Source organism: Musa acuminata, chromosome BXJ2-10 (assembly GCF_036884655.1).
Source record: "Musa acuminata AAA Group cultivar baxijiao chromosome BXJ2-10, Cavendish_Baxijiao_AAA, whole genome shotgun sequence".
Lineage (NCBI taxonomy): Eukaryota > Viridiplantae > Streptophyta > Magnoliopsida > Zingiberales > Musaceae > Musa > Musa acuminata.
The window spans coordinates 27,607,007-27,622,186 of NC_088347.1; the positions used below are offsets into that span (position 1 = coordinate 27,607,007).

At 44.2% G+C, this 15,180-nt stretch overlaps 2 protein-coding genes and 1 long non-coding RNA gene across 4 annotated transcripts; 1 reads left to right on the forward strand and 2 right to left on the reverse strand.

The window, feature by feature from the left end:
* Positions 1 to 435: 435 nt before the first annotated feature.
* Positions 436 to 2,011, reverse strand: LOC103969749 (uncharacterized). Its single transcript, XR_010491819.1, has 2 exons — positions 1,804 to 2,011; positions 436 to 1,479 (listed from the first exon to the last, which is right to left on the reverse strand). It is a non-coding gene; the product is annotated as an uncharacterized LOC103969749 (long non-coding RNA).
* Positions 2,012 to 3,581: 1,570 nt separating this feature from the next.
* LOC104001015 (probable pectinesterase/pectinesterase inhibitor 34) lies at positions 3,582 to 5,959 on the forward strand. Its single transcript, XM_009423188.3, has 2 exons — positions 3,582 to 5,064; positions 5,156 to 5,959. The coding sequence occupies exons 1-2, from the start codon at positions 3,987 to 3,989 to the stop codon at positions 5,851 to 5,853; spliced, it is 1,776 nt and encodes a 591-aa protein (XP_009421463.2). The 5' UTR covers positions 3,582 to 3,986; the 3' UTR covers positions 5,854 to 5,959.
* Positions 5,960 to 9,086: 3,127 nt separating this feature from the next.
* LOC104001017 (uncharacterized) lies at positions 9,087 to 14,334 on the reverse strand. 2 transcript variants are annotated; one of them, XM_009423189.3, is made up of 5 exons: positions 13,696 to 14,334; positions 13,272 to 13,472; positions 11,795 to 11,824; positions 10,584 to 11,693; positions 9,087 to 9,849 (listed from the first exon to the last, which is right to left on the reverse strand). In XM_009423189.3, the coding sequence occupies exons 1-5, from the start codon at positions 14,155 to 14,157 to the stop codon at positions 9,298 to 9,300; spliced, it is 2,355 nt and encodes a 784-aa protein (XP_009421464.2). In that variant the 5' UTR covers positions 14,158 to 14,334; the 3' UTR covers positions 9,087 to 9,297. The 2 variants fall into 2 exon arrangements, with proteins under 2 accessions (XP_009421464.2, XP_018675473.2); XM_018819928.2 differs by having other exon boundaries at positions 9,574 to 9,845.
* Positions 14,335 to 15,180: the final 846 nt, after the last annotated feature.

Genomic DNA, 15,180 nt, shown 5'->3' on the forward strand with positions numbered 1-15,180 from the left:
TGCTTCTAAAACCTGATATTCCTGATCATGGGCTTGATTATGAGTTGGAAACGATGAACATCGGAAATCAGTATATTCTAATTTGTTTAAATCAATGCATTTAGGTTGCTGTTATTCTTTTCTTTAATAATCCCTCAATTGAATCTGAAATGATCTAACAGGTAAATTAATGATTCCATCTCTTTGATCAAAATACTTACCTCAAAATTGATAATAGTATAGATTCCGATATCAAATATCACGAATCGAGTTTAATAGGTTAATTGATTTATTAATTTTATTGACCTATTAATTAATATTTAAGTTAAAAATTAATAAGAATACATTTAGCTGACTTTTTATTTTTTCGCATTGCTACTGTCATTTTTGTTCTCATTAGGTTTCTAATTCTTCTTAAGCTTTGTCCGGACAAGATTATATCTATAAAGATTAAGATAACCTCAAATACTCTAATTTGAAAAAATAATAATAATAATAACAATAACAAATAATCAACATGGTAGTCGTACTTGGGAAGATACAAATGGTTTCAGCACCTCTTCAGTTCTTGTAGAATTCTATCAGCAAAGAGAGATCGCCATCATCGGACGACACAGTCGACGCGAAATTTATAATGTTCATCTCTCGTGGTTCAGATATCCACTCTTTGTATGATCACAACCCATAGCATAAGAAACCCTCGAGGATCAGATCCAACATGAGGTGATCCTATGAACGAGAACTGTTGATATGATGAGATTTCCATGAAGTAAGTGGTGCAGCATTAGGCATACGAGATATCTATCAACCAGTAGTAGTACTTCATGGCTCATCACCGTCATCATCTTCTTCTCGCCCGCATCACCCACTTCTGCCGCCACCCGATACGCGTACAGGTTCAAGGGAAATGGGTAACCTAAAGAAGTGCTCCTCTCCCCTCTCATCGATCTTCCTCACCCATCTGCTTTTGCTGCGCGGCCTCCTCCGCCCTGATCCCTTGGCGCTCTTCCGCCGTTCCACGCCGCCTGCCGTCGTCCCCGTCCTTCCCACCTCCTCAATCTTCCCTATCATCGTCACTTCCATCCCTTCTCCTATCGGCCCCTCCTTCCCTCCCCGTAGGCGGTTAGCGACCGCCACCGAACTCCTCGGATTGAAGTGGAGCAGCTCGAGCAGGCCTGCGTACGGGTCGGACTTGCAGCCCACCAAAGAGCAGTCGATGTGCTCGTGATACGGGTCGCCCACCTTGAACTCCACCGCGTCGTCCACGCCGAACTCCTCGACGACATCTTTAGTGGGAGCGAGCGACACCTCCTCCGGTATGATGCAGACGAGTCTGCCTCCGGTGGATTGGGATGCCTCCGGTGAGACTTCTACTATTAGCTTGGCACCCATGCCGGCCGCCAGGGCCGATACGAACTCGTCGCTCGCAGGTTCCGCTGATGGATGACCATCATTTCTTCTTCTTCTTCTTCTTCTTCTTCTTCCACTGTCCCGGGCAAGCTGGAAAAGGAAGAGAAAACTAGCGCATTTAGCTCGTTCATAGGTTGATTTAAATGCCTTTTATTTCCGATTCTGGCTCTTAACATGTCAAGTCAGACAAAAGACTACTTTTGATCGTCGTTAGGTTTGATTTCCCTACATTCTTGGCGAGTGATCAATGGATGCAGAAGACGTTTGATCCAAGAAGAAAAAGTTGTATCCAATAAGAAAGATAAAGGTAGATTGGTTTCCAAAGAGACTCACACGGTCGATTTGCTTGAAATTAATGCATAATATTTAAATATATTAATCGACAGGAGAAACAGAAGAAAGTGGAAAGATTACCGATTTGAGAGTGTCTAAGCAACCATCGACAGCGTTTTCTCGAGACCAAACCATTCTTTTCATCTGTTACCCGTTCTCGTTCTCCTCCACCGATTAATGTGATTCTCCCCAACACCGTTGTGTGTGTGATAGAACCAAAGAGTAAACAGAGAGAGAGAGAGAGAGGTGGGGATCGAAGAAGAAGCAGAGGAATTAATAGAAGGTGGGGAAGGTGGTGGCTATCGCTGTAGACTACGTGTTTTGGTCGTCATCGACGCTGGCTTTAGCGAGAGGTGAAGGCTATCATACAAAGCAAACCCATCCCGATCGGTGTTACACTTCAGCCGCGTCCGATTCCTCGGCGACTTCGGTCAAACGCTGCCTATTTCTAAGAAATATGTCCATATTTATCGTTGCAGAAAATTAAAAATAGTTATAAAATCTATCTCTTCAACGTCTGCATGGTGTTATGATTCAAGCTAAGAACTTTTAGGTTCTTACGATGATCTATCAAAGTCTTTACGCGCTAAGCTATCCGATAATTACGTCATCACTTTTAATTCATTATAATATATGTATATGTACTTATGTATAAAATTAAATTAAATTCTTGATTTTAATTCACTCTTAATTTGATATGGTAAAAATCCACCATCAAACTAATAATATATTTATTTAGTTTATGAAATTACAGATATACATATATCGATCTAACATTGGGATCCATTTTCACTGTGATAACGAAGACAAAAAAATAGAGTGAACAAATTTTGTGACGTGAGGAGGAAACGATCAACTCGAATGATATCAGCGTGACTGGTCCAGCAAGTCTGGCTGTCATCCATAATTCCGTGATGTTGATGTGTAAGCTTCAGCTAAAAATAGCCATTAGTCCTTCGGTGATTCATCAGAGCACAATGCATGGGGCTACATAACAGTCAGCCTTGTCTGTCATCATCATCGTATATGGATTGCACTTCAAAGATGAAGCTTTTATCTTTCCAAGGTTGGCTGATGCTCACACTTCCTCTCGAATTATTTGTGCAAAGCCACCTTTTTGTGGACTTGGATGGAGTTTGATTGCCATTTATTACGGTCTGCTCCATGCCAGCCTGCTGCAGCTTGGATGTCTTCTGCTTGTGGTTCCCACTGCCTCTTCTCGACTTAAATTGTTTGTGTGAGAGAGATGCAAGTCTCAAACAACATATACTGATAACTGTGACCTCTTAGCTTTTACACATCTTTGATTTCATTATTCTTCGATCATTATTTATGATAAGTCATTATTTATCTTCAAAGATATAAATATATAGTTTTATGAGAAATTATTTGATCGTATGGATTCGTATGATTTTATCCTTTCGTACTCATGCCGATTACGACATATTTAGATGAGAGAAGAGGAGAAATGAGTACTCCATCCACAAGCATATACTCGACGTCACGTAGAGATTAGCCGAGGAGACATTGTCTGGCGTGGAGTAGTCCCGAAGCCAAGCGAAGAAATGTGTACACAAGTAAATGTACGCTTTGTGATTCCTTCATCTTTTGCTGTCGAGTCCGATGTAAGGGCAGAAAATTAAAGGTGACGCCACCCACCCATTTGGTGCCATTTCATATGTGAAATCTAATTCGATTTATAATGTAAATGTTTGAGAATGTACATTGTACTATTGTAGTAGACACGTACACAGAAACAATGATACCTGCATTCACAGGCCACTGTGTGTGTGTTTTGGGCGTCGACAGAGCGTTCCGTTCATGTGCTCACTATAAATCCTCACATGTGGTGTCTCGTCTCTGCTCCTTTCACTTCCCGTGGGTGCCAGAAGATCCTGTAGATCGAGCCTCCATTGACTCGGATTACCTCTGACTTGGATGTTTATAGTCGTCCCTCACGATGCATTGCTGTTCTTCTGCCGTGGTAAAGCACTCCGAGTGAAAGATAAGGGAAACATTATTTAGCAGGGATTGATGGTACGTACAGATCCTGCAAAGCAAATGGGGTTCTTTGGCCCATGGAAACCTGACCACCCGGTTGAAGACAGCTAATGCTGCAGGAGGTGGACATCTCACCGGACTGCTGCTGCCTTCACCTCGCTCGGCTTTCCTTATAACCCTCGCTGACATCTTCTTCCCCTTTTGCGACTCTTTCTCATCTTTCACCTCAACTCCCTTCGCTTTCTCAACAGCAGCCTTATACGATGGGCTACGGCCGACTGGGATCGTCCGAGTCGATCCTCTCTGTTTCCGATCTGGAACCGAGTCGCGACGCGCCGAGCACGCGCAAGCGGGTGTTGCTTTGGCTCGCCTTCGTCGCTGTCCTCCTGCTCGCCGCTTCCGGCGTCTCGGTCGCGCTGTTCTTCCGCGGCCGGATCCCGTCGGTCTCGCCGGCGCGCCGCCGGGCCCCTAGCCAGGCCATCTCCAGGGCGTGCGGCCGGACTCGGTACCCCGCTCTGTGCGTGAGCTCGCTGCTCGACTTCCCCGGCGCGCTCGAGGCGGCCGGGGAACGCGACCTCGTGCACGTCTCGGTCAACATGACGCTCCATCGTGTCGGAGCTGCCATCCACGGCGCTTCCGCCATCGCAAGCGCCGCCATGGACACTCTGGCCCGTTCCGCATACGACGACTGTATGGAGCTGCTCGACCACTCCCTCGACCTGCTGTCCAACTCGCTCCTCGTCGTGTCCCCGTCCTCGCAGGCCCGGGTCAAGGCCGTCTCCAGCGAGGACGTGCTCACCTGGCTCAGCGGCGCGCTCACGAACCAGGACACGTGCAATGAAGGTCTGCAACCGGTCAAAGACCTCTACGTCAAGAAGCACATGGCGAACCAGCTGAAGGACCTCACCGAGCTTGTCAGCAACTGCCTGGCCATCTTCTCCGGCGTGAGCCGTAACGAGGACTTCACCGGCATTCCCATCCACAACAAGAAGAGGAAGCTCCTGAACGCCATCGACGTCGACGATGGATTTCCGGCATGGGTGGCGAAGAAGGACCGGCGGCTGCTTCAGGTACCGGCGGCGGACATTCAGGCAGACATGGTCGTGTCCAAGGACGGAAATGGCACCTACACGTCCATCGTGGACGCCGTGAAGGCCGCGCCGGAGTACAGCAGCCGCCGCATCATCATCTACATCAAGGCCGGCCGGTACTACGAGAACATCAAAGTCGGAAGAAAGAAGACGAACCTCATGTTCATCGGCGACGGCAAAAACCAAACTATCATAGCCGGATCGCGAAGCGTCTACGACAACTTCACCACCTTCCATACCGCCACCTTCGGTATGTGTCACTTCACAGTGAATTCCCATCATTGAATTCAACCGAATTGAAGGAAGGAGAATAAATTGGTTGACTCTGTAATGATTGGCAGCGGCGACGGGGACGGGGTTTATAATGAGGGACATCACGATACAGAACTGGGCAGGGCCGGAGAAGCACCAGGCGGTGGCGCTCCGCGTGGGGGCCGACCACGCGGTGGTCTACCGCTGCAACGTCATCGGCTACCAGGACACTCTGTACGTGCACTCGCAGCGGCAGTTCTTCCGGGAATGCGACATCTACGGCACCGTCGACTTCATCTTCGGCAACGCGGCGGTGGTGCTACAGAACTGCAGCCTGTGGGCACGGAAGCCGATGGACATGCAGAAGAACACCATCACGGCGCAGAACCGCAAGGACCCCAACCAGAACACCGGAATCTCCATCCACGCGTGCCGGGTGGTGGCGGCGGCAGACCTGGAGCCGGTGAAGGCCAGCTATTCCACCTACCTGGGCCGGCCGTGGAAGCTGTACTCCAGGGTGGTTTACATGATGTCGTACATGGAGGATCACATCCACCAAGCGGGGTGGCTGGAGTGGAACGCCACCTTCGCCCTGGACACGCTCTACTACGGGGAGTACATGAATTACGGGCCGGGGGGTGCGGTGGGGAAGCGGGTGACATGGCCAGGGTACCGGGTGATCACGCTGCCGGAGGAGGCGAGCAAGTTCACGGTGGCTCAGTTCATCTACGGCTCCTCATGGCTGCCTTCAACTGGAGTGGCCTTCTTGTCTGGCTTATCCGTGTAAATGGCCACCCATCCCATTCCTTCCTTCTTCTAAATGTTATCATTGCCTTTGTTCTATATGTGACCTCTTTGTTTATGTACGATATAGGTTTATTTTGCCTTTTTTATTTCTTTCTAAGATGTTTTTATTGGAATTCTTCAGAAAGAGAATAATTGCAATCTGCCGAACTTCGATTGAGAACTTCGCACTGTTCAATCTGTTGACTTTTCTCTGCAACATCCTCATGTTCTCATCTATATCTCAAATGGAGTGGAGATGGATATCTTAAAGCCTTCTTTTCCTTGGAATAAGAGTTGTTTTGGCCTTTTCGTACGTGAATTCAAGTGCAGTTTTTGGGAATGGATAAAGACAACATAAGCATGATGAGTATAAGAATCTAAGGATGTCCTTCCAATAAGTAAAATACTGCAATGTTTCTGGCGCCATGTTAACACCATCTTCATATAGAATACAAGGATTATTACGTGCTTGGTTATCTTCCCACCTGCTGCTATCATGGACACCAACAGATGACTCTAATGGAGGTCAGTGCTGTGTCCAGAAGATATCTATGAACAAGCAAAGTCTTCTGGGACACTGATGTGGCCCACAATTTCCAAAACTGTGTGTGACCTGTTGTTGATTACTATGGACAACAAAAATGGTGACAAGAGCCACAAGAACAGTTGTATCAGTCTGCAGTACTCTGCCCACCCCACGCCTTCACTCACAGGGAGGATGAAAGGAATCCGACGCAGGCCCCCATTGAAAAGCCGAAGGCTAAAAGGTAGGAGGAATACTTGATTGGAAGAGAGGGGAAATTTCCTGACTCCTGAGGACTCACGTGGTGCTGCCATTGTTTTGTTTCCAGTGGCTGCTCTCTTCTCCTCCTCCTGATGCTTTTTCTCTGTATTGGTGGGGACTTCGTGTGGCGGTGTCGGTGGGAAGAAACAATGCACCCCCGTGCAACTAAAACCATGGATGGGGGAAGACGGTGGCGAGAGCAGTGAAATGTGTCAGGAGGTGAGGGGTTAGAATTTAATGGGTGAACGGTGGGCAGTAATGGTGACGCCAAGCTGAGCTGCTTGTAGGGATATTGATGAGCCATCAGCATGAATATAATTATTATGCTATAATGATTCCCCACTCAATTGGGGATAGTATATATTTATTATGCTTGTAGGGGTTGGAATTTTATATTTTATATAAAATATATGCATAATATTGTGTGTAAATTATCACTTTATATTTGTGGTAACCATACATTCCAAGATATTTTATATTGGGTGATTTTCGTGAAGTTTTTCTCTAATATATTTTTTGATATATAATATCTTCTATTTTTTATAATTATATAAATATTATTGAGAGTATAGACGATAATAATATTGGAAGCAAACGATAAACAAAGAAGGATGAATGAAGTCTCGGGATGACAATAGGAGATGAGGGCAATAGGCGACAAAAGATAAGCGAGAATAGGGATAAAGTCGATGGATGAGGAAGGACGGATAAGACCCCACGATGAGAGTATGAGATAAAGACGACGAACTTTATATGCATAGAGACGATAGAGCCTCATGATCCTCGTGATGAGACTAAGGTGATGAGAGCATTTACGTACATAAAATAAGAGTCACTATTATTGTTGGTGTAAACAACTTTAAGTCGTGGTCTCGGGGCCGACGCGGCTTGGTTCGGGTCTGAATGATGGGAGATCTTCCTGGGACGACCCTTGGGACTGCAGAAGACCGATTGCGATGGTCCGATCGCGAAGGGGTCACCGTTTCCTCCGAGAGGGGGCTCCTCGCTTGGGCGTCTAGCGGGAGGCCTTCGTTTTCGCACCTACACACAGGTCGGGTCGGGAGAGCTTGACCCGACCCCTCCGATGATCAAGTCAGTGAATAGTCGCAAGGGGTTTTTTCTGTCATCTTCTCTCCTCCCTCACTTTCTCGGAGCGCGAGGGTTTTTATAGTGAAGGTTATCGTTGCCTGATGTGCCCGCTCGCAGGGAGCAGGATCGTACTCCTGGTAACGTCTAACATCGACGTTGGCGTGACGTGACGTGAAGGATCGAGCCTGAGCAGGATGTGAGCAGGATGTTAATGTGCCTCGGTCGACGTTCCGATTCGTGTTGACCAAGTGCTGTCAGATCGATAGAAAAAGATTATGATCATATTTTGAGAAAAAGAAGGAAAATAATTTGAGAAAAAGAAGAAAATTATGATCAACCCGAGTCTTATCACTATTATTACCCTCATCAATTATGATCATATTTTGAGAAAAAGAAGGAAAATAATTTCAGAAAAATCACCCTTTTATGTATGCAAATTAACAATATTATGCACTTATTGACTCAACAAATAAACTCAAAAGATGACGGCCGAGCTCTCTTATTTAGCATCTAAAAGGAGAACAAAAAATTGGAACAGAGTGGAAAATGATGTGGTGAGGTACTAATTAGCGGACATATTGAGCCCGTGAAATAGAGAGCAACTGCTTACTGCTTGGTGGTGCCGGTGTTGCTTCCCATGCCCACAGCATTCTTGATGGCATCAGTTGCCCGCCGAGCCATGTTCATCATCTTCTCCCCGGTCTGGTGCATCACCCCGCCGGCCTGCTCCTTGCTCTCCTGGCACGACTGCTTGCACGATTCGGCCGCGTCTCGTGCGCTGCTCACCAGCTCGTCCTTCTTAACCTTCACATTGCAACCAAATTATTGGGGAATAAACACAAACGCTAGGCGTGCATAGAACTTACCTGAGCCTGTCCCACAGCCTGACCAGCTCGTCCAGCTTGTCCTTCTTAACCTTAGGCGTGCATAGGCGTGCATAGCCTTACCTGAGCCTGCTCACCAGCTCGTCCTTCTTAACCTTCAGATTGATCTGCCATCTCTTCTCTCTCTCTCTCTTTCCTTCTTCGATGTCGCAGCTTCGGAAAAGGAATGATATGGATATGATCACCTGGCGGAGACTTTATATACCGTGGGCAGAGTACCAATGATGAGACGTCGCACGTACCATATGCATTGATGGGGAAGTGCTCTTGAGCTATTCCTCGGCTCAAAAATAGGAAGACCAGGTCTCGGCCACTCGACCGAAGCTTGGGCCTCAGAATCCGGGATTTAGATTCAATAGTTGAACACAACACATACATACACTGGAAATGAATTAGCCTTCCGAGAGTGTAATCTCAAAACAAATCACAAACAAGAAATGAATTCTGGCTGTCACATATTTCTCCTGGAAATCAAACTTCAACCAGTAATATTTTGAGCAGGAACTATATAAACTTCAACCAGTATATTAACCAAACCCCAAATGACTTATTTTCAAGAAACGCTATAAGTAAAATGATCCTCATTCTCTTTTATTAGAGAAGAAGTGAAACAGTTTGGGCCTCCTTGACGATACAACATACTACCTGACTACTGCGACCAGACGATGAGGGAAAAACATGGATCCATTCATAGATTTCTCTCGATAAATTCCCAAATTCTCTCTTCCATATGAACACGATCTCTAAGCCGACGAGGCATGTGCCGTTCATCTGGAAACAGCAGAAGTTCATACGGCTTACCAGCTGCAATTAGTGAGTTGATAAGTCTTGCTGTGTGCCTGAAGTGAACGTTCTCATCGATCATTCCATGAACAAGCATCAACTTCCCTTTGATCTTGTGCACATGGTGCATGATCGACCCAAACTCATAGGCATCAGGATTTTCCTTGGGCAAGCCCATGTATTTTTCAGTGTAGAATGTGTCATATCCATCCCATGAAGTTACCGGGGCACCTGATACTGCACACCGGAAAGTGTCAGGAAACCTTGCCAGGCTCATTGCTGACAGAAAACCGCCATAGCTCCAACCATATAAGCCAATGTGATCCACTTTGGCAAGCCCTTGCCTTACAAGCCACTCCGCACCAGTGAGTTGATCTTCTGCATCTATACGACCGAAGCTGTGCTTTATATGGCCCTCAAACTCCAATCCTCGCCTTGCAGTCCCTCTGTTATCTAGCTGCCAACAGAAAGGACAATTAGCTCGAGCTGGAAAATGCAGTGATAATCATGAGAGGCATCATTAGCGATAATCCAAAACTGTAACAAAGACTAATAAGAACATAAGTCTATCATAATAAAGGCCGACATGAAACAACTAATTATTTCTTGAGGTATCTAACAAAAACCTATGATTCGAAAGACACATTATATAAGAACAATACATACCACAAAGTCCCATATTTGTGTATATTCAATTACATGCACAATATCTGATTCAACTAGGTTCATCTCCCTCCTCCTAACCATTATGAAGTATAAACACAAAATAGTCATCTGTGTATTAATCTCACTATGTTTCCGCCTCACATTCATGAAAAAAAAAACCCATCATTTTAGCAATAATGAAAAATCAAGAAATATAAGACAACATCCAACTTCTAGATCCAGCAAGATATTTTGGAAAGCTTGATAAGAATGGAGCATGAAGACCATCTACAGTTTCAAAATTGAAGCTGTGAAATAATAATTCAAAAGTTCACTACTTTTTGGAACCATACAATTTGTATTAGATATCATATAGAATAATGACTATATGTTAAAGCCAATAAATTAAGTTTATCTCAACAATATCCCACTAGTATATATGCTTTTTTTAAACAGTTACCAAGAAATGTATTTGACAGATCATGTATATCATATTGCAGTTTATGAACCTGGACATAACTGAAAGAAAATAGCAAGCAGGATTACCTTCCATACTAAGATTCCCTTATTCCTTAGGTATTGAGCTCTCATGTCAACTGTATTTATCCATGAATCAACTACAAGTTGAACACTTGGACCACCATAAATATTGATTAATGTTTTATATGGAGGTGGCCCAAATTTCCTTGCATCAGGTTTGTATAACGCCCCATATAAAACTGTGCCATCTTTTGCAGATATTTGCACAATCTCTGGTGATAGAAGTTGTAGCTTCCTACAACAAGGAATGCTAAGAGGCTGCTCAAATAAAGGAGTTATTACACTTCTATCGTGTAAAGAACAAAGTATTACTCTAGGTGGAGAGTTCAAAGAATCGTGGACATCAACAAATCTCTGCATCTGATGATCAAGAACCACTGCATGTCTTCCCCTACCCTGAGTCAACCTCACTGGTTGTTGTAAGGGAAGGTTCCAATCTGGAAAAAGCTTTGTACAGTATAAGTTAGATTCTAATGGTCCATCCACCGTGCCAGTGAAGTAGAGAAGACCTGCATTTTCATTTATGCCAGCAATTTGCTCAACCATCCAATTACCCTGGGTAAGAGGCCCCAAGCAAACTCCATTATTGTCATGATGGTAGAGATGTCTAAAACCAGTCTTTTCACTAGCCCAAATGAAACCACCAGACGAACAATTCACTCCTTTGTCTAGAGGTGTGAAGCAGTCATGCAAGTTTATCCATGTCTCATGCTCTTCTACAAATAAGACCTTTTTCTTTCCGGTCTGAATATCAAACTTAAAAATCTTCAATTTGGAATGGGACCTGCTGAGGACTTGAGCTGTAAGAGAATTATCAGGCATCCAATTGACTCTAGCTAGATACTCTTCATCACCACCAGCATCATCTTGTAACCCGCAAACAAGGTCCATCCAAGTAACTTCTCCTCCAGAAGAAGGAACAACTCCAAGTCGAACTTTCACATTAGCTGCTCCAGCAAAAGGGTAGGCATGGTCTTCTTGTGCATCTGAGCCAACTGAATTTTTTCCCTGATGCATAATTCTGAAAAGAGGTATCTCAGCTGAATCAACTTCAGCGAATGCAATATATTTGCTATCGGGAGACCACCAGAATCCAGTCTTCCGATCCATCTCTTCCTGTAGCCGAAAGCAATCAGTCAGCAGATAAGAAGTTTATCATAATGCACTATAGCATTTGAGAATTAATTTAATCACAGACGAAAGGAGAAAGTTAGCACCTGTGCGATGTATTCAGCGAGACCATGAGTCTGAAAACAGAAAACAGATCAGACCTGTCAGATACTGTACATAAACATGGTCACTAAAATATTCATGCAAACAATATGTTTTGCCAGAAGCAAGCCACAATGTATATGGAATGAATATGGACATTTAAAGATCCAGGCTAAGGTTTGTTGCCCATAAGATAATAAGATTATTACTTGACAGCTGAGACATTCAAAATATGGAGAGATATTAACATGCGCTGTTTTCAGTGCCTACATACAAATACTTCAAAGAACAGTTGACTTCCAAATTGGCTAAATAGTTATGGTCGAGAGATGTTCTCCAAATAATTCTTCATTATATCAGCTTTCTCCATGGACTACCATGTCTGATATGTGTTATTCAAAGATACTCCTTCAAGAATATTTATAGATACTTCAATGTGTTTACAGAACTTATTGAGATCAAAACAAAGTATATAATGATGCTTTGTTAAATCACTATCAGATGTGCTGATTAGCAATGTCTTAAGGATTTAGGGCGTCATGACACCTAGAGTGACTGGTTCAGTACAATGCCTTATGTATCATGACAGCAATGAGAAAACCACAACTATTCTGACATAGGCCACAACATTGCTGGCAAATCATAATGTGCCACCATGTTCTCTTTATCCATACAGGGTATTCGGCAGATTAACATTACAAGGATATCATTCCTGTATTGCACTGAAACTTCTCTGGTGCAGTCCTTGATGGTGCATGTCGGACGACAGCTTTTGTTCTAGGTCAAAGTGCATGTCTGAAGATGGAACTTTCCAATTAGCCCAAAATCATCTTGCCCTCAGTTCCTTTGTGCATAAAGAAATAATAAATGGAAACACAACAGAATCCAGTTCGATCATATTTCAAAGAACCAAACCAAATGTAATGAACAAACTAGTCCTAGCCTGGTTGAAACAAACTATCCTGCATGAACACAGTTTTCATTTTCATATTCAATATTGACGAGCAAGAAGCCGCTTTTTCCCCTGAAGAATCATCATATTCTGAAGTGCTAATCTTTCAAGCACCTCTGGGAATAAAAACCCAAGAGAGAATTGGATCAAATTCAATGTGCAACTGATGTTCAAGTCAATAATTCCTGCTACGTTTGATAACTAGGCAACCAAGCTACAACAGAAAAATTGTACAGACAAAATAACAGAAACTCAGTTAGATGACTCAGATGTCTTGTAATCTTCTCAGAACGTAAACTTATCCACTAAAAAATTTCGATTACATGTTTACATAGCAAAAGAGAAGATCTTTGTTTATGATGTCTCCATAAATGAATATTTTCTCTAAAAAGTAACCCTAATCTTAAAGTTTATTAGATGTATATTGTAAGTTAATATGAACAAATCACAAGTATCATAATTATTTCCAAACCAAAAAAAAAAGTCATAAAAAAAGGATACATTGTTATAACGAGCAATGAATATCTCACCTTTCCATTTGCTCTTGCACCAAAAGTTAATTGGTTAGGCAGCTTAGGCTCCCCAGGTGACAAACTTAAAACATGAAGCTCATCATCTCCAACATACGCAAGCATGCTTCCATCTGGCGAAAGATGTGGGTCAATAATTGGCGAACCAGAACATGGCAGCTTGAGCTCTGGTTCTGAGCCACATAATTCCTGGAAATAGACCTGTTGGAAAAGAGATTATTCACTATCACACCTTAGACGAGAAATTTCAAGATTAATTGATATTGCGGCACAAGGGATAACAACTTTCAACAAAGAAAACATTTTGACAATCGGATAAATGTCATGTAGCAAAAAACAAATCAAATTCTTTTACTACAGTCGACCCATTTACTACGATCGACTTATTAACCGACTAAATCAAGAAATAGGGCAGAGCACAGACCCCATTGGGCAATGGCACCATGATGGTGGGCTTTTCCGGAGAAAAGCAAGAAGATGATGGAGACCTCGCTTTCCATTGGTACCGCGTGACTCCCAATCCCCTCTCCCTCGACCTCTCCCTCCTCAGCTTCTCCTCCACCGAGAGATTGGTCTCGTCGAGTCCCCCTCCTTCGGGCGGGCTAAAGGCCAGCTCTTGCCGCCCCGAGACGACGTCAAAGGCGAAGAGTTTGCGGTGGAGGGTGCCATCGGGGCTGAAGAGGTACGAGATCAGGCGCCCATCGGGGCTGAAGCTGATGGAAGTGGGGGCGACGTAGCCCGGCAGCGGGAACTGGACGATCTCCTCCACCGGAAAGAGAAAGGAGTCGTCATTCGCGTCAGCGAGTGGCATCTCGGCGTTGCAGTGGCGCGGCTTCTTCGCGAAGGCCTCCTTGTCGCTGTCCTCCGCGGCCACGCGCGCTTGCATCAGAGAGGGATAGTGGCGCCGGTGGGGGAGGGGTCGGAGGACCACCGAAACCCTAGGAGCGGTGGCCGAGCCCGAACCCTTGGGGATCGGACTGGACGTAGTGGGTCGATCGGATCGGCGGGCGGAGGAAATCTAGCGGCTCCCCACTCCGGCGCTTTCCACCACCACCTCTCTCTTTCTCTCTATAGTCCACACGGCTTCCCTTAAATGTTATGGACGTTCTCTTTGACACATTAAACCTCGACATATATTAAATTACATATTAAATAACTTTTTTCGTTACATATATGCCCTCACCTGGGGGTTCATATGTAAAACTCTATTTTATATGAGGCTCATTGACATATATGAGCATTTAGAATTCCATTAATGTGTTTTGAGTAGTCACTAATTAGTGTATTGAATAACTTGGGTTCTTTAATATTAACCAATGAAATTTTCAATGTGTTTACACTAACTATCGATTAAAATTAATAATATTGGGATTTTTGAAACCTATAACCAATATTCAATCTGTGCTATTGCAAAGTTTATCTTTCTATGTTATGTTCTCCATGGAGTGGATGTAGAACACACAAGGTGTGGTGTTTGAGATGGAACAGAGGATGATGGATGAGTGGTGACTTTGGTACACAAAAGGCTTGGATCAAGTAGGCAATGTAGTCCAAGTCTAAGGTACAATGAGATTGATTTGTGAACACAATAATGTGGATATGGATGTCAATGTGGTCACCTTAGGTGAGTCCCACCACCTAAAGATTTGAATCATATAGATGGCAACCCTCAGGGGAAATTTATTGGTATTGGATTTATACGTGGGGATCACAAATTGGTGAGATGTGACAAGCAATTGTGGGTGAGAGGAGGCACATCATTTTAGTGAGAGGACCAAAATTTGGGGGGGCTCAAGCGTACGGATATTGCACAAAGCCTCCTTATTTCCCAACACCGTTTTTTGATTAGAGAGGGCAACGAAAACCTGACTCGGGTTCGATTCGACTTGATTTCAGCCTCGATCGGGTC